The sequence below is a fragment of the Sebastes umbrosus genome, chromosome 15 (genome assembly GCF_015220745.1).
Source record: "Sebastes umbrosus isolate fSebUmb1 chromosome 15, fSebUmb1.pri, whole genome shotgun sequence".
Taxonomy (NCBI): Eukaryota; Metazoa; Chordata; class Actinopteri; order Perciformes; family Sebastidae; genus Sebastes; species Sebastes umbrosus.
In genome coordinates this window covers 8,119,683-8,139,404 of record NC_051283.1, presented here as the reverse complement: position 1 = coordinate 8,139,404, position 19,722 = coordinate 8,119,683, and the positions used below count along the sequence as shown (strand labels likewise).

Here is a 19,722-nt window from a genome sequence, read left to right as displayed (position 1 = left end):
GACATGGCTGATTGTGAAGGTCTGCAGTCTGATACACTGATTTGTGTCATTTTGAATGTTTCCTCCAAAAACACTGTGACAGCAGGAATTTCCTTTCCCTCATTAGTTCACAGATGAGATGGAGAGAAATCCTGAATAGTCAAAATATTAAGATTGCAATGTAAATGATAAAAATAGCAGTTCAGTAGACCTGCTCTCGACGGTCTATTTTTAGCGTGCTAAATCCTGGAGGTGCAGATTTACATGATGTCAGGTGAGGAAAAGAAGGGAGAGCACAGTCCAGCTGGAGGAGGCTTCAGGAAAACAGAGCTGCGTTACTGTACATTGCGTCAATACAGTGTATGTAAACAGACACATTTGCTTCAGTTAGGTTTAGTTTATTTGGATACTAAATACACACAATAGGAAAACGGTAATTTCAGTGTAGGAGAGGAAGGAAGCCTGAAAGCCTTATACAGAGTCCTCCCCTATTTAAACAAATAAAAAAATGACATTATTACTCACACACATGCATAAACAGTAGGAAAAGAAAAGAAAAGAAAAAAAACAAACAAACAAAAATCAAACCTAGATATGTGGAGCCAACAGAAGCATCTTGCCATAAGGTTCAAGATGCAATGAGAAATTTCTTTAACTGTGTCCTAAAAGCTGGCAAGGAAGGAAGAAAACAATTTCAGTGGCATATTTATTGAATTCCATAACTATGGACCTCTAAATTTGATAAGAAATTGATGTCTTGATGTACAACAATAAGGTAAATGGAAATATTTTTGGTCTTGTTCGATATGAATCAATGTCTAAAGATAAAATATAAAGAATGTTAAGGGTTAACATAATATACTCTATTTATTTATCATTCATAGAATTATCCAGGCTGATGTCAAGGAAACCGACCTTGAGTGTGTTATAGCAGCACAAGCAAATATCCAGAGATATGATTAACACTTTGTCACATTTAATCTCTTCAGCTGAACACTACTAAAGTAATTAAACATTTTGTGTAATACACATATTTGCTTTTTTGTGTTCTGACGCATGCAGGCAGTTTATTTCTGGGTTAAAGCTCCATTAAAAACTCTGTAAACTACCTACCCAGCACTATACAGCAGACAGACAGAGTTAGAGAGTATAGCTGGTGAACATTTAGCAGCTAAAGAGACAGATATTTCCCTCAGGAGATAGTGGAGACCAAAACTGCGCTAATAGGAAAGTGATTATTGGACTAATCAGGTGGCCAGAAACACAACTCCAAATGAATGATAATGTTTCTCCGTATCTGCCCAAAGTGTAAACAGTTTGTTAAAAAGTTGTTGATCATATTTCAATGGTGTGTTCGCTTCTTGTTTTTGCTGCCAAAAAAAATCTGTTATAGATTTAGGCTCATGATTACGTGGGTTATATACAAATTATAATGCATTACTTTTTGTAGGTATAAGTAAGGACAGTGAATGAGAACAATCTGAATCAGGATGCAAAGGGAAATAGCTCGCCTGGCTGTGTGCAAAATGGAAAAAAAAAACATGCCTCCCAACTCTATATGGCAACACTCAAAATTCAATAATTAATACATCGTATGTCAATAGCAGTGGGCAACTCCAGGGTCTGAAAAGTGAAGCCAATGCTGAAGTGCCTTAAAAATTTCATTCAAATCCATTGCAGACTTTTGGAGTAATCGTCCAAACGGACAAACCAACAAACAAACCAACGCCGGTGAAAACATAACCTCCTTCCTGGGCCTTCGGCCTTGGCGGAGGTAATAAATCAGCTTTAGAGGTGTTGGTTGGCATGTTTTTTCATATTGGACGGAGCAAAGCTAGCTGTTTCCCCCTGCTTCCAGTCTTTATGCTAAGCTAAGCTAAACAAACCCTGATTCCAGCTTTGTATTTAACGCACAAATGTAAGATTGATATTGATCTTAATATCACAGACAGAAAGAAAATAAGCCTTTCCAAAAATGTTGAACTACTCCTTAAAGATTTACGCACGTCAACCTTGTAGCTTAATAAGATTCCTTCCACTCCCCTCCTGCAATATTTATTTATATATTCCTCTTGTCTAGTCCATATTTTCCTAGGCAATTGTATATTTGGCAAATAAGGAACACTGCAGCAGCATGCACAACAGTGAGCATCATATCCATATTGTAATGGGAAGGCTGCAGCCCTCCCCTCCCATCTGCAGCTCCTTCCACAAGGTCATGTATTAAGCCTGTTCGCCTCACAGGCTGAATCCTGAGTATCGATGCACCACAGCCAGCTCTCCGACCAGCGTTCATCGGAAATAATCCTGTACTGTGTTCTCTGTAAAAGTGTCTGCTTGACATTTCAATTGTCTGTGCCCCTCAGACAAATGAATTGTGCGAGAAAGGATGCTGCCACACACTCAACTGAAGCACCTAATGACGGTGATTCACACACAATAACATGGTGATTTTCAAGTCACAATGTGAATAGGGAGAATTGAATCGCTGTTTTTGGTGACTCCTATACTGCACATACTAAGATACTCCCTCATATTAGTATCACGAAGAGCAATTCTGCGTTGAGAGTTTAGTGTTTTACTGATAGGGAGTGATGAGCAGACTCTCTCACACAGCAGATGTAGAGCACCAGAGGCTGTAAGCACATTATTTCCAGCACAGACTTACTGTGGCTAAAGCTTAAGGGCATTCTAGCAGGTTTTTAATGTGCAGGATGTGATAACTCCCCAACACCTGTGAGAACTGCAGTAAATGTCAAAAATGGGTGGGTTTGATGTATTTCTTTTGGTCTAACTCGCTGCAAACATCAATGGGAACACTAAAATTTATTCTAATCACATTTATATCCAAGGAGAACAAGAAGGGCGCGGGAATAATATTAAGCATAGCACATGTTTTTATAGTGTTGGCACAGTTTGGGTGTCAGCTAGATGAGGTCTGCTGACTTTTATTGAAGATCATTTCTGCCAGGAAAAGATGAAGATATATGAAATCTGTCTGTGAAGATTCTCGGTCTTCCAGTTACGTAGACTGGGCAACTGGAATTGCTGTAAATTCTTCTTATTATGTCATTATGCAGACTTAAAAAGTCAAAGCATTTTTGATTAAGTCAAAGTTTTTAATTAGTATCTTATACATTTGAAGTGCAATAGACTTTTTAATGTATCTTATAATTCTGATTTACTGTTGTTATTTTATAATATTTTGTATCTAGAAATGCTGAGTCAAGGGAAACGCATCTTTTTTTTAACTAGTCTGTCCTAAGTGTTGCCTGGGGCTCTACATTTGTAATCACAATACAGGTAGACGTGTGACTGTGATCACCAACATGATGTCAGGTTACATTTTATAATGGTATTCCCAGAAAGTGTAATTTAAAAAAATTCCCAATTTATTTGTGGTTTGTTACCACTAGATCACATTATAATAATAATCATCTTTATTTATAAAGCACTTTTCTTAACAAAATTACAAGGTGCTTTCCAGAAAAAAAGAAAAATAAAACGCAGATAAAAAACAGAAACAGCAACAACAATAAAATAAAATACAAAAAAATAGAGCTATCATAAAAATAAAAATACCAAAGGATAAAATAAAGTTAAAAATATAAATAGAATAGAATAGTTTGATGCAATATGAAGATTAAGCAGGCATGTTTATCGTTGTTATTATTTTCTATTTTAAGTTGTTATTTTTTCTTTTCCTTGGCTTTCATAGACATTAAAGTGACACTTTGTCATTTTTAAAGAAGAAATAACACCACATAATAATAATAATAATAATAATAATAATGATATTTTTCATGTTGAAAAGTTGAATTCATAAGCAACCCCCCCAAAAAAAACACACCTTTAGTCAACTGGCTTACAGCCCCTGATCGTATGACCAGTCACTTACAGCATGTCAGCTAATGTTAACAAACTTTAGATGGATATTGCTGGGCTTTCTGATCCAAACATTGAAAAACATATATTCATTTTAGAGACAATTCTGAGAACAAAATGTTAAGCATAACTTACAATAAACATTCACTGAAATTCAATGCAACACCAACATAAACTACAGTCTCAAAATAACAATTACCACCTCCCCATCTCAACTACAATCTAACACTTACAGAAGTAGACCTCATACTGTGGCTATTGGATTGGATCGCATTACATTGTACAGGTGCTGCTTTCCCCTTGTGTGCAAACAGCATTGCTATCAATGTCAAAGCCGAGATCTCACTCTGCAAAGCAGCTTTCTTATCGAGGTCTTATCGCTTCTGCTCCCTCGGTACATAATGCAACGCTTAATCAATCCCGTAAAACAAGCTGGCATTAAAAGGAAGTAGCCTACAGTATGTGTGAGTGTGTGAAAGTAACAAGGGCGACTACTGCAGCAGCTACACTTCATTGATTCAGTCTCTTTGGCCACACTGAAGGGCCACCCAGCACAGAGGAGAGGGCACCGAAGCACCTGGGGGAAGATCACGAGTCCTTCACAGGTCAATCATTTATGGTAATTCCTGCGCAGTTTACAGTCTCTAATCCACCTGACTGTAGCCAGTGGGTGGGAAACCCAAACAAACACAAGGAAAATAGAAATATCAAAGTCACATTTGTCAGACTGCTATAGGCGACAGTGCTACAACTCCTTCCACATACAGTATGCCTAGAAGGATTACGCTGTCACACATCCACCAAGTCTTAGACGACAGTCACGCTCCCACACATCCATCATCCTGACTAGGGCTGCTTGATGCTGCAGGTAGTGACAGCGTTATCAGCAGGAGGCCGGCGGAGAGAGGGAGAGTGAGAATGAGACTGAAAAGAGCACAACCTCAGCAGGGGATTTAAAAGACCTCTCACGGCTCGCAGCTGGACAGCGGGAGAGCCAGTATGCAGCATGGGAGATGTTGAAAATCGAAACAGATCTGTTTCCCCCCTGCTTCCAGTCTTTATGCTATGCTAAGCCAACCTAACCTAACAGGACGCTGGCTGTAGCTTCATATTTGACAGACAGATATGAGAGTGGTATCGACCTTCTCTTCGTGTCCCGTGTGAAACTAAAAGTCAATGTTCACATATTAATCATGATGCTTTTTTTCTAAACACAGAATTCACATCAGAGCAGTGGTGGAGTGTGGCCTGCGGCGCGCTACCATGCAATGTCTATGAAAAGCTGCGGCGGCCTCTCCCGAGCTCAGCAAGCTGCGGCCGTTGGATTCTGTGGCGAAGTGCGACCATAGGAGTACCCACAGCCAATCAGTAAACAGAGTCCTGTGACTCCTGTGACATGTTGACCCAGGCTACAAAGAGTTTCTTGTAATTATTAAGGCGAGCGGCACTTTCGTCGCTGCCTGGTGTGAATTCGGCGTCACCAAGTAGTTTTATTGAGTTTTTTTGTTTTGTTTCAATTTACAACGTTAAACACGCGTTTAAAACTGGGACTGTAATTCGGGAGGAAATACGCTTACTCTTGAAACATTATTGAGAATGCAGTTTAGTTGTATGGCAACGTAATTTTGTAGGAAACAGCGCTGGTAAAACGTGCGAGAATGTATGTTTGATGAATACCAACCGTCATGTCTTATGCAAACATTTATCACTTGTTCTATGCATGATGCTATGGTGTCTTGGCTCACTAAATGCTCTTAAATCTACCGGATATTAGCCTTATTTTATCATAATATCTGTTGAATTTTAAGAAATGGACAAATAGAAAGCTAGAAGCTGACTTGCTGAGTGCAGGGATATTGAACAGGAGTTAGAAGTAACATGAGCTACTACTGTAATAGACATATTCAAAAATCTTGTGAATACATGTTTCCAGACCTACATATACACACTCTGATCCCTCACCAATCCCAGTAAACATTTGCAAAATTTCAGGTCACACATTCGCAAGACTCATTATGCATTTTTCAAATCTGGGTAAAAATCTGAGCACAAATTCCTGTGCAAATTTCAGGTGATGCATTCGCCAAATGAACGTTTTATTTCTGGTTATGAAAACCAGTGCATTCCTGAGACAACTCCATCTTTTGTTTGTTTTGCAGTGTAAAAGCTCTGCATGTTGGGTCATTACTGACAGTGAATCATTGATACTGTTGTAGCAACTAACTGATAGCTGTCTGTGTTAATTGGGCATGTTTTTGTGTCCCACATCAGGAGAATGCAGCTTCAGCACTGCAGGGGTTTACGACGGCGCCGTGTTCAGCCGAATATTTCAGATCCTTTACAGGAACGAAGAGATTACGGTGAACGACTGCATGATCTTCAAAGTCCACCTGCTATTGGACGGAGAACGGGTGAGTCATGCTGGTGACATTTTCTGTACTCACACACACACACACACACAAACACACACACACTTCCTGTTGAGGAAGAGAGAATGGGGAATGCCATTTGGCAGCTTTCATTTTATCAGTAGCCTGGCTGTAAAATGCATGACAGATAATTACAGTCCAGCTGTATGATAGTTGAATTAAATGGCCATTAATTAATGCCTTTTATCATCCACTGTTCCCGACTGTGTTTCTGGTCCCCGCTGCAACAATACGTCCTTTTCATGACAGATTTAAGCTAGTTAATTAAAGCAGAAAGCTAACATAACGATGTAATGAAGAAGTCATATAATCATGCTGAATAATGGACGAGTAATACTGCTCTGTCATCTGCTAAAAGTGGCGTGAAATGTCAGCGAGTGACAGTTTTTGTTCAGCAGACTTCCACCAGCTTGCTGATTCTGTCATACACTGTTATTTATTTATCATAACAAATGCACATCTATTTGAAACAATACAGCTGTATACAAAGGCAGCGTAATAGTGCTTGGGGCCACGTTTTCGAACGTATATATTGCGCTTCTTTTCTCGTAAATTTTCTTCCATCTTAACGCACCAGGAGCATTTTTCAATATATTTTTTCAAATTTTTGTTTTTGTCATGAATACTTTCACACAGAACACGAATATTATGCAGCGAAAAAACAACACACATAACTACAGTGATAGTGTGTTGGGTTTTGCTGTGAGTAGTTCAACCTAAAGGCATTTACACACCGGGGGGCGTGATGAATAAACGGCACAAAAAATGCAAAATACTCGCCTGCCAATATTATATGTATAGGGCTTTTATTGTGAAAAGGTAAGAACAGAAGGAGTGTATCTGGTCTGCGCTATCTTTGTCAAGGTTGAAAGGAACAATACAATTTGCTGTCTTGGTTCGAACTACAGAGCCTCTGTGTTGCTGTTTCATAAATATAGGCACCACTCAACCCGTTCTACACAACGTGATTGGTTGATGTCTTTATCCACAGTGCGAAAGCTCAGAAAAATCAACCTTGCTCAAAAAAAAGTAGCCTATATCATTTTTTTACGTTCTGTGTGAAAGTATTTCTCACAAAAACAGTTCAAAAAAATACATTGACGTGGACCTTAATTGCAAAAAAAACAAAAAACGTTACTGTGTGTAAAAGGCCTTAAGGTTGATGTTTCCTTGACAGTGTTTAATATTTTAAGTCTGATTACAGGATTACCAGAAAAAAACAGACTAACAGACAAAAAAAGTGTAGCAAGAATATATATATTTTTTCTATTTTCCATCCCTTTAATCATCTTGCACTCCCTCAGATATATATCTTTCAAGCTTCTGGCGGGGGGTTCAGAGTCTGACCCCAGACTGAAAACTATTGACTGTTGTGCTTCACAAACACAGCGTAGCCCCTCCCTCAGGAAAGTGCAGAAACTGTAGCAAATACAAATACAAGCAAACTGATGATCAGTCAGTGAGCTCCTCACAACAGTAAAGCCCACCGGCCTCAAAGAGACTTTCCTGGGCGTACCTGGTTGCAGTTTGTTTTTAATTTTTAACCAGAAATATCAGTGGTTTTGAAAAGGGGATGAAATGATTTGCTAGAATTTGGGCCCCCAAAGCAAAAAAGGGGTCCAGACAGGCTAAAGCTGTGTTCACGAGAGACACAGCAACAGGCTACACGCCATTTTGAATGGAAGCTGGTGACATGAAGCTACAGACTGACACTTGTCGCTGTGTGATGGGTGTGAAGCACTAAAAAATCAAAGTTGAGCTGGTCTCAACTTTTTCAGCGCTCCAATGAGTGTCAACCAGTCATTTGATTTTGTTTAACCCTGTTCAGTTCCGTCTAAAAAAAAAATGCCGTTAGCCAGTCCCCGGTGCTATTTAACGACATTACTACTTCAACGGCCACTTTGCGACAATGGCCACGCTTGGCTGTTTTGTTGTTTTTGTCACTCGTAGTGTGAACCAGCCCATTCTCATTCTCAGGGCGTCAAATACCGAGGCTTTGTCACGTGATACCAACACACAAGGCCTAGCTTAGTGTCTGTATGAAACGTACCGGATGTTCAATTAACTATGATGTAAACCCGTCCGCGGCAACAGTAAACGCTCAGAGAAAGTGTCCCCTGGAGTGTGGTGACGTAGTTCAAAGAGCGAAAAGACACACAGAGCGGGTGGGAAGGGATGTGGATGGGTCCAACAAACACAGGGCTTTTCATCCATCAGACCGCTGTCCATGTCCCGTGTGTTAAGTTTCACTTTCACTTTACAATCAACTGTTCATTCGTGTCCCGTGTTCACAACGTTCAGTTTCATTTTCACAGTGCAAAAGTAGTCGTTTTTAATGCCCAATCATGTAGTTTTTTTTCCTAAACCTATCTAAGTTTGGTTGTTGCTTAAATCAAGCAAGTGTTTTTGTTTGTATTCACAAAGCATTGGCTTACTGTGACAGTAAAGTTACGCCGAAGGTTCTGACAAAGCCTCAGTATGTGATGAGTTGGGATGACAACATGTTGAGATATCAGTGGTTTTGAAAAGGTGATGAAATGATTGCCTGGAATTTGGGTCCCCCCAAAGCAAAAATAGTGCTTAGGGCTCCAAAAGGGCTAAGGCTGTCCCTGACGACCAAAAATACATCATACTAATTCTTAGCTACAAAGTTGTGGGAAAGTGAATCTCCTTCTTCAAAACTCCTAACAATTCTAGACACAGTAACAGTGGGAGGGTTATTGAGATCAACAACTTGCCTCTTGGAATTAATGTGCTTTAATTGACAGACAAATGTAAATTGCCGGTGCCCCAGACTGCCCATGTTCCGCTGAAATGATCAGGCGTGTAAACCTGCCTGACAGTTATTGATGTACTGTCCTTTACGGTTTCACCGTGGGCGCGACCCTGAGAATCCACCCCTGCCTGTTGTTGTTGTTGGGAGCCACCGGAGCTCAAATTGATCGGTGGCGACAGCGATGAGACGGGGCTAGAAAGCCGGGACGTGGTGGGGGAGTTAAGATGGCCCCCGCTTGGAGCTAATCATCCATATGATAGCCACATCTCACATGTTGACATTACCCCGCACCAGCTGACATACTGTATGTCTACAGTATGGATGACTGGGTTACTTCTGCTTCAGTCAGGATGTGGATATTCTGTCTCACATGACTCTGCGCGACTCCTAATTTTAGAAGATTTCATTAAACACAGACGTTCGTGTGTGGAGGTGTGGAGACAGAGGAGCTTTAAGGCATATCAGATTTCAGCTGTAAGCTCTCCCGAAGGCTCTCTGCTCATTAACCTTCCGGAGGTTATCTGCCGCTCGCAGCTACAGATAGCACAGACTAAAATAGCCCCCTCATTTCCCCTGTGTACATCCGCATGTATGCTCAATCAATCGGAGTGTCAACATTGGACAGAACTGCAAAGATTTGTATGTTTGCTGCACAGTATGTGAGCATGTTTTAGACAAACGTAAGCAGAAAGAGAGGAAGAACTGTGTTTATTCTAATTGGCAACACGGCACCTCAATCTTCAAAAGACTTCGCTCGCGGCGCCGTCTTTGTAGTTCGCTCATACATTTTGTTTTTCCACTTTGTTTTTTCAAATTCAAATAGGTGCCCTGTATTTCCATAAACCACGGTATTCTATGGCTCTTTGAACATGAGAGTAATTCTGTTCAACCTACATCAGATTAAAAGAAATGCAGGAACACAGGTTGTGGATCACACAGAGAACATAACACGTCATTATAAATAACTAAATCAGCATTTCAAACAAGTGCTTCATCTGAAATCGCATACTGTGCACTACATCCTGTCGTTCGACATACTTTTGTGTGAATAAACAGTCGTATGTATCTTTTTGGACGCACTGAGCGCTAATTTACATTCATCACTTCCTGAGAGCCTCCTTGCCGGATGGAGACGCGTAACCACGGCAACCCGTACCAACCTCATGTAACCAAACGATATGTGAGAATTAAAGTCTGTATATTGCGCCTCGCAAAGTGAAATCTTATACTTACAGTTAAATTGAAGCGTTATCGATGGCCGTGTCTAGAAGCGAGCCGGCAAACTGCAAAATCTGATCTGAGATCTGCAAAAACTCTTGCGAGACTCACTGCCAGATGACCCATCCTAACCTTAACAATTCAAGGTCAATGCCTGACCTTAATGATCTCACGAGAGTTTCCCCAGTTTGCGGGCTCCTTTCTAGGCACTACCATTATTGACGTTACAGAGCTGTCCGTCAACGTCTGTTATGATCGTCGTTGTCACTACTGCATTGGATTGTGGAATATTTATGCTGCCGTAGTGTTCAGCGTTTGCATACTTTAACATTTCACTGGAAATAGAATAGAATTGACATACTATTGGTTTCATTCTAAGGTTTCGGACATACAAAAAAATCTCACACTGTTTTAGCGTACTTAATAGCAGGTTATTATGGAATTTCAGACGCAACCAAAGTCGGTCACATTAGGTTCTTTAGCAGTATTTATCTACACCATTCTGTATATACTGTAAATGTCCATCATATCCTTGTAGGTCACTTGTGATCGCTGGTCTTCATTGATTCAGTATTTCATGTTTAACATATGAGTGATTAAATGAAAAACCTAAATAAATGAGTTTAGAAACAACAAACTGCAGATGTTTCTATACAGGGTACAAAGGGTCACTCTATAAAGATGGTGTGAATCATATGCTATGGCACCCACAGTTACCAGATCTCTACCCAGTTGAACACCTATGGGAGATTTTGGAGTGACCTGTTGGATGTGCTGCCTCTACCACCATCAACACACTACTCCAACTTATTATTGGAGGACAAAGATCAGATGTTTTATGACTCCAAAGTTGAAATTTACATTGTACAAAGTGGCTCTAATGCTGGAGGCAGTGGGATAAAAAATGCCTGACCATTTTCATGTTTTATCGGTTGGCTCTTTAGTTTTATCTACCTGTATTGGCAAGAGATCGCTTAAGAGATAATAACACATTTGGAATATAAGTTGATTGCTCTTCTGACATTATACCTGGGCAAAATTTTTGCTTTTGGCTGCTATCAAGAAAGTCATCATAGGGAAATGTCTGCAAGCAAACCCTCAAACCAAGGATGACTGGATTACAGTTGTCAATGAAATAAATATGGAGTATCTGACCTTTATCTTAAGGCTACAATATAGTAAACGATATGTACAACACTGGAAACAATTTAACATGTAGTGTATGTGCCTACACAGCCCAATATTTCTATGAATAAACGTCCATATTGGAAGATTCCACACCTCATGATTTATATCCAATGCCAATGTCTAGTACCAATGTAGGGAGTACAGTGTGCCTCTTTAACCATATCTTAACCATAAGCAGGTGTTTGAATTGTCCAACCAAAACTATACATTAATTGCCATAAGCTAAATTTGTCCCTAACCTTAACCATACTATAGTTGCCATAAACTTTAAAAATATAAATAACGTAATTGAAAAGAATCCAATATTGACATTTTTTGTCTGGCAATAGTTTAGGCCTGCAAGATAAACAATTATTGTGTTGAGCATATCAATAAAAGCATGCCATCCTGTGCCATTAAACATTTCGTAGATTTCCTCAGCGGACATGATTTGTTCTCTTTGCAGCTCTATTTGTTGTCTTGTGTCAAAAACTCACAAGTAACAAATGTGCAAACCTGCATTCAAGCTAAAACAAGACACATCTTTACAGCAGTGTTTGTATCGTTTTCATGAAGTTATTTGACATGATACAATGTTCATGCATTAACAACACTACTGTGCCATTGTTTTGCAGGTGGAGGAAGCCCTGAGTGAGGTGGACTTTCAGTTGAAGCTGGATCTTCATTTCACCGACAATGAGCAACAGTAGGTTTTCTAGCAGTGTGGAAATGTGTGTTTGTGTGTGTGTGTGTGTTTGAGAGAGAGAGAGAACACGAGACTTTCCCCTTGTGCAGCTTTTATGCAAGAGTGAGAATGCAAACGAGGCACGAATAAGGGCTATTATGTCTTTTGGCTCATAGCCATCTCTTTAAGCACCTGATCACAACTCCAGTGCTGGCAATACATTGATTACTGTGTTTGTTTGGGACAAACAGGAGAAGAAATGGGTAGTTTGCATTGACATTATGGCAAAAGGCACTGTTGTTGTTGGGGTCACTGCTCTTGTATTGGCCTGCAGCTGCACATTAGTGAAGAGTAGTTGTGTTGTGTTTGAGTGTTAATCTACCGTTTTTAGTCATACCTGTGTGATTGTAGTGCTTGTCAATGCTACACAGGAGTTACGGAGCTCCTCGTCTATATCATAGCATGGACACGGGTCGCTTTTTACTGAGTCTGTACGACTGTAGAATATCGACTAGGTCTCCATTACCATTCCAGTCCAGATTCAGACTCTTTCTCTCCGACTCTCTCTTTCATAGCTGCAAGGGCATTATAGGCTACAAGTCCTTAATAGAATTAGATTATTGTTGAGCAGCAGTCCACATTCTCAGACATCTTTTAAAGAGTCTGACAAAAAGGCAAAAGAGCTGCTTCTTTGAGCTACAGACTGTCAGGGTCAGAGGAAATAGATATAAACATTCCCTTACAGTAAAATCACTTAATTTGCATTTAATTAATCTGTACTCGGCTGTTTTGCATCAGCACTGTAGCATTGTAATTGTAGCTGTTTTGTTTATGTTTACATATTGTTCCCTTTCTACTAACTAATAATTTGTGGCTATCCATTGTCAGACATGTTCAACTGGAATAAGCAACTAAAGACGCCCAACACAAGATTACCCCTTTCAGAATATGTAAAAGTATTCGTCATGTGTGTACTAGTGTAACGTCTGTCTCTCTTCTTCCATTCCTCAGGCTGGCAGAGATAGCGACCGTCCCGTTAATCAGCAGTCGGACCCTCAGCCTCCACTTCCACCCGCGGAGAGGCCTCCACCACCACGTCCCCGTCATGTTCGACTACTTCCATCTGTCCGTCATCTCTGTCTCCATACATGCTTCACTGGTTGCCTTACATCAGCCGCTAATCAGGTAGACTCCACAGGGGCTTTTTGCAAATATTTGCATTTAACAGACCTTGAACTCATACCTGCCATCACGGATGTATTATACATCCATGTCTGCCATGCCTAGCAACGGCTGCTAAGCTATGATTGGACAATTGCTGTTTATGGGAGTGGTGTAGCGATGTTAATAATTGGAAATAGGTCTCCCTTGTTAATTTAGTATTGAATTCTTCCTGGCCACACTGGGAAGATGTAGAGGTTGTAGAGTGAAACTGTAATTGCAATCGTATCCATAATACCAAGAATACAAGACCTCGAATGAATAAACTGCTGGCACAGCTTTTTTCCTCCTTTCCTATTAGTTTTGACGGTCACCATTAAGAGTGGATCCGTTAGCTGCTTGAATGGATAGTTTTCCAAACACTCATCTGATAAATTCAGCCGTCAATATGTATGATAACTCAGTGTTTAGCCATGCATTACATAGATTACTGCAGCACTTGATTGATTGGAACAGTGGCAGCTCCCGTATCTCAGCTTATCTGTCTTCCTTCACACACACACTCATGTTTTTTGTCCCCTGCATGTGTCCTCCCTGTTCTCTCTGCAGCTTTGCACGTACAGGGAAGGGCTCCTGGCTAGGGAAGGGCTCGCCAGAGAGCCCGAGTGACCCATCTGCCATGTCTGTAGAGAACCTCGTGTTCGGAGCTGGCTACTGCAAACCTGTCATCTCTGAGGTATGTTAACCTTTAGCGGTTCGGCTATGTTCAGTCACAGACAGTCAAAAGCCCATTTTTGTCTCACAAAGCTGCAAACAGTTCAAAATGAGCCAGTTTCTGTTCAGCTGGTTGTTCCCTTTTTTTTTTTGCAAGCAAGCAAGCAGCTAAATACCAAGCAATGACGTAAACGTGATCTCGGTGTTCGGGACAGAGGACGATGGATTTAGTTGCGATTTGTTTTGGCATGTCACCCAAAAGCAACAGGATTCAGCCCAAGTGCTGAGCAGGGAGTCATTCTGATCTGGATTACTAATCCTGGACCTGGTCTGTCATTTTTGTTGGGGCTCCGTAGAGTCTCAAGGCTTAAAGACCAGAGGCCAACACAGAGATTATTACACTGCAGCTTTTCATAATATCTGATTAACCCACCTGCCCAGGCATGTAGGCCTCAGGCTTAGCATCTGGAAGTGATCGCAGTTCTCACTGGAAATGATGGTGTAGTCCTGTCACCTCCCTCTCATGCCTTTGTGCTCATTTACAGTACAGTTAACTTGCACAATTGATGATGATTATACAGTATGTCTTATTTTATAGCAAATACATTATTTTATGACACTTTAATCACCTAAACATACAGTTATACTAAGCTAAACTGACCGTCTCCTGGCTCTATATACATTCATATTTAGCACACAAACATAGTATCATATCAAACTATTCCTTTAAGATTTTAAACAGCAAAATTTACATAGGTCTCCCTTGTTGATTTAGTATTGAATTCTTCCTGGCCACACTGGGAAGATGTAGAGGTTGTAGAGTGAAACTGTAATTGCAATCGTATCCATAATATCAAGAATACAAGACCTCGAGTGAATAAACTGCTGGCACAGCTTTTTCCTCCTTTCCTATTAGTTTTTCCCATTTTATACTAACAAAAAATGATGCAATAGAAGCGCCATCAGACGTCGAACTGTGACTTTAGAATTCTATTAACCTTCTCAAAGTATGTCTTCCTAAAGATTTAAAACTCAAATTTTAGTTTTCTTAGAACTTCCTAGATCAGTTTTACAATTATCCACAATTGTCTTGTTTTTGCAGCTGCGAGTGGCTCCTCCATTCCAAATGTGCATTGTAGGAAAATACAGTGGTTGCGTCCAAAATTCCGTATGAACATGCTATTTAGTACGCCAAAACAGTATGTGAGATTTTTTTAGTATGTCCGAAATCTTAGTATGAAACCAATTGTACACAACCATTTCCTGTGAAATAACCCTGGACACTACGACAGGATAAATATCCCACAAGGCAATACGATAGTGACGCCAACGTTCATAACAGCGTTGAAGGACAGCTCTGTAACATCAATAACGCTTCAATTTAAGTGTAAGTATAAGATTTCACTTTGCTAGGCGTAATATTTATAAATACATTTTTTTGATTCTCACAAATCTTTGTTGTGGTCACATGAGGTTGGCACTGGTTACCATGGTTACGCGTCTCTGACCGGCAAGGTGGCTCTCAGGAAGTGACGACTTAAATTACTGCTCAGTACGTCCGAAAAGATCCATACTGCTGTTTTTTCACACTAAAGTATGTTGAACAATAGTACGCATATTGAGTATGTAGCGCATAGTATGCAATTTTGAACGCATGCCGGTATGTCCCAAAGTTTTGAGTACTATATTTAGTATATTCACACAGAAAAAGTGACAAAAGAAAGTAGAAGTAAACCAGACAGTATTCACACTGTTGATTTTGGTCGATGTACACTATTCTCCCACGATGCAATGCACAAAGAAAATGGAAGGGCTGCTCACAGCTCATAAGATTTTGACAGCTTGATTGACATACGAAGTTGCAGGATCACTTCCTGTTAGTATAAAATGGTAAAGTATGTTGATTTAATTTGCATACTAGCTGATAAAACAGTTGGATGATTTGTATTTAGTACCTACTATATAGAATAATATCAATAACACATTCAAAATCAAGTGGATTTAGTACGCATACTGTCATCTTTGGGCAAAATTACTGTAGTCAGCTTTCAAACTGCTTAGAATTTTTATGTGGTATGGCCTTGGGGCACAGCTGTGGTCTATGTGTAAAAAAAAACCCAACTCTTATTTGGACTATTTTCTGGACTGCATTTAAGTTTGCACTATTTTCATTTGATTTTTTTGATGTAGCCATTATCTTCAATCAAAATCTCTTATCTCTAGTTTTCTCTTCCAAATTATTCCAACCTGTGTACAGTTGTAAAACCGTAGGTTCCATTTTTTTCCATCCCTCTATAACATGCATCTCTCAGGTCCATGTGGACATTACTGTCTACACTGTAAATCTTAATGAGCACTATGGTCGCCCCCCTCCCCAACACACCTCATGGTTTTTACTCCCACCCCTGGCTGGGCGCTTTAATAAGCTCTGCATTTAGCCGAGCGGGGGGGCTTCGTTTGATCACAGTAATGAGTTCTGCTCACAACCGCCACGTACCACGTAGCTGCAGGTGAAATCTACAGAACGCATTTACTTTATTTATTTTGAGCTTTTTTTTTTACCTGCGGCTACACTGCGTTTTCAGCACTTTTCCCTTCTTAACACCACAGCATTTCCTCTAAGTGTTATGTTGTTATTTTCTGTAAAAAAAAAAAAATCACATGTTTTAGATTTCCATTGGTATCAGCTGTTACATCTCAAAAGGGAGAAAAAAAAGCTCCCTCTGTGGTATAGAAGGTTATTTAGAGAGGAAAAACGATGGTGTTAGAAGTGCAGACACCTGAGAATCTTTAGTCTTTTTGGTGGAAATAAATCATGTATCTGAAGATAACAACGCATAAATCATGTCAACTATCCTTTGAGAAGCTCTCCTGTACAAAACTTCTTTGACAGCAGCAGTGATTGGATGCTTAGATACCCAACCATAGACTGAATATAAGATGTGGACGTAGTCATTGTGATGTCACCCACTAGTTTGTGGACTGCCATCTTGAAGCCTAAAGTTCGGCATTTTGGCTGTCGCCATCTTGGTTTTTTACAGCCAGAAGTGACACGAGAGGGTGGAGCTAAGTACAACCGAACACTGAATAAGACAATTTTAGGTGACCAAAATGTTACAATTAACTTCATGAACTGAAAACACACTGTGAAAGGGTTAAAGTTCTACGAAGAAAACACAAACAACTCCCAGACCGGACAACGCCGTGGTAGCGACCTGTCTATCACATGGTAGCCACACCCTAAATCATCCCCTGCTTTATGGTCTATTTGACTCTAAATGGGACCATAATTTACTAAATGAACATCATGCTGTATTGAAGAAGACTTGGAACTAGCGATTGAGACCATAAACTCATGTTTACAATGTTTACTGAGGTAATAAATCAAGTGAGAAGTAGGCTCATTTTTCTCATAGACAATCAGATTTCTTTTTGCAACTGGAGGAGTCGCCTCCTGCTGGCTATTAGAAAGAATGCAAGTTTAAGACACTTCCGTATTGGCTTCACTTTTCAGATCTTAGACTTAATTTTGTGGAATGGCTTTTCACGTGTCATTTGAGCACCATGTTGTTACCATGAAGCGGCTGCAGTTAGGTTTAGGCAACAAAAGCACCTAGTTAGGTTTAGGAAAAACATCATGGTTGGGCTTAAAATAACTCTGTGAACTAAGCAAAATACGTACGTAAACAATGTAACATAAATTAGGAAAACACGTTACAAACGTCACTAACGTAACTTCAAAACAACTCAACAACATTTTGGGACATGAGCACCGGTCTCCTGGTTCTGTGTTTGTTGGACCCTCCCACCATAAGCAGTGTTTCTCACTTCTTATTCTACGTCACTAGCTCTGAGCGTAGCATATTCACACGGATACATTTGCATTACAGTCAGTACAGACTACATGGTGTAAAAATGACATGGCAAAAGCAACAAATGCGTTGTTATTGCACGCAAAATTACTTTCAAATTACCGTGTCATTCATATGCCATTTGGTGAGACCGGGCTGAGATACCACCACACACTGCGATGATGAACTGTAAAAGTTGCACTAACAGCAGCAAACAAAAGCAGATATTCTCATGTCAGGTGACATAAACCTGAAGCACATCCCAGACATCAGCGCAGAGAGAAACTATGTTTTGAGGATAATGACTAGCTCATACTGAAAAATAGCTATTTTTCTCTGCCCATCGCTCTCAGACTGATCCAGGCAGGCCTCTATAAAAGGTAAAGAAGAATTATGAAAGTAAACATACAGATGTTCCTTCCTGGTTCGGGTATACTGCGCCGCAGCAATTACAGAGCGCACACAGGTATGATGATAGGGCCGGAGACTTGACTTGCCAAGGGGCAAATTACAGTACATCCCCAGATACTCCGGCATTACATGCCTTTCAAAGCTCAGAGGCCCACTGGCGCTGCCAAAACAACCCAGCCGTGAGGAGATGTCGCTGGGTAGCAGACTGTTTCAGGTCAGGGAGCAGCGGACCAGGGCCACATTCAAGGCTCCATATTATCCCGGCTGATGTCACAATGATAGTTGTTTAAGGCCATTAGCTCTTCGGGTAAGATAAATGAGAGACATGATTATAGTATCAAGGCTGATTTGTAGCTGTTTGGACTTGTGTTACACTTAGGTGTGTCAAAATTAACACAATAACGCATTAATGCAAATTCATTTTAACGCCACATTTCTCTAACGCAACTAACTTTAACTAGAAAACCTAATGAATCCATTTGTACCAACCATGTCATACTTGATTGTCGCGAAGGAGGCTAAATAACGCTCCAAACATATGTTAAATTTTGATGAGGAAGAAATAGCAAGGCCATTTTCAAAGGGGTCCCTTGACCTCTGACCTCAAGATATATGAATGAAAATTGGTTCTCTGGGTACCCACGAGTCTCCCCTTTACAGAAATGCCTACTTTATGACAATCACATGCAGTTTGAGGCAAGTCATAGTCAAGTCAGCACACTAACACACTGACAGCTGTTGTTGCCTGTTGGGCTGCAGTTTGCCATGTTATGATTTGAGCATATTTTTTATGCTAAATGCAGTACCAGTAAGGGTTTATGGACAATTTATGTCAATGTTTTGTGATGTTAATTGATTTCCAATAAGAAATATATACATACATTTGCAGAAAGCAAGCATAGTTGCCCACTTACATGTATGACATACTTGACAAATCTCCCTTTAAGGTACATTTTGAACGGATAAAAAATGTGCGATTAATCAGGATTACCTATGGACAATCATGTGATTAATCGCAATTGAATATTTTTAATGGATTGACAGCTCTAGTAACACTCAGTCAACACATGTATATTGCAATGTTGAAATGCAGTTACTGTATACTTCTACTGCATTGTTAGAGAGCCATCTACTGGAAACATGGTCCATATTACAGCTTATATTTAGCAAACACTCAAAAGCAGGAGAAATTGTCATGAGCTTCAGGAATTATTTTTCTTGTCTTTTTCATTAAGCTGCTTGCTTCCTTTGTACCTCTCTTGGCTTTGTTGAGTGTTTTTTTGTAGAATTTTAGCTCAACAAATTTGATTTTCAGTTTTTTATACACATCATTTTGTATTCATTATTTGTTTCTTTTATTAATCGAGCCCCAGACAAACGTTGACACCTTGGATTCTGAGTCAACTTCCTATACTTGTGAACTTTTAAAAGGTTATAACAGGGATG

The 19,722-nt window shown here is 40.0% G+C and overlaps 1 protein-coding gene across 2 annotated transcripts in view; it reads left to right on the top strand.

The window, feature by feature from the left end:
• fam135b (family with sequence similarity 135 member B) overlaps positions 1-19,722 on the top strand; it is a 57,808-nt gene that overhangs the window by 18,335 nt on the left and 19,751 nt on the right. For both annotated transcript variants that reach the window (XM_037795345.1, XM_037795346.1), the window contains exons 4-7: positions 6,136-6,275; positions 12,090-12,160; positions 13,151-13,324; positions 13,910-14,036. In XM_037795345.1, the coding sequence (XP_037651273.1) occupies positions 6,136-6,275; positions 12,090-12,160; positions 13,151-13,324; positions 13,910-14,036 (512 nt within the window). The remainder of the gene's footprint in view (positions 1-6,135; positions 6,276-12,089; positions 12,161-13,150; positions 13,325-13,909; positions 14,037-19,722) is intronic.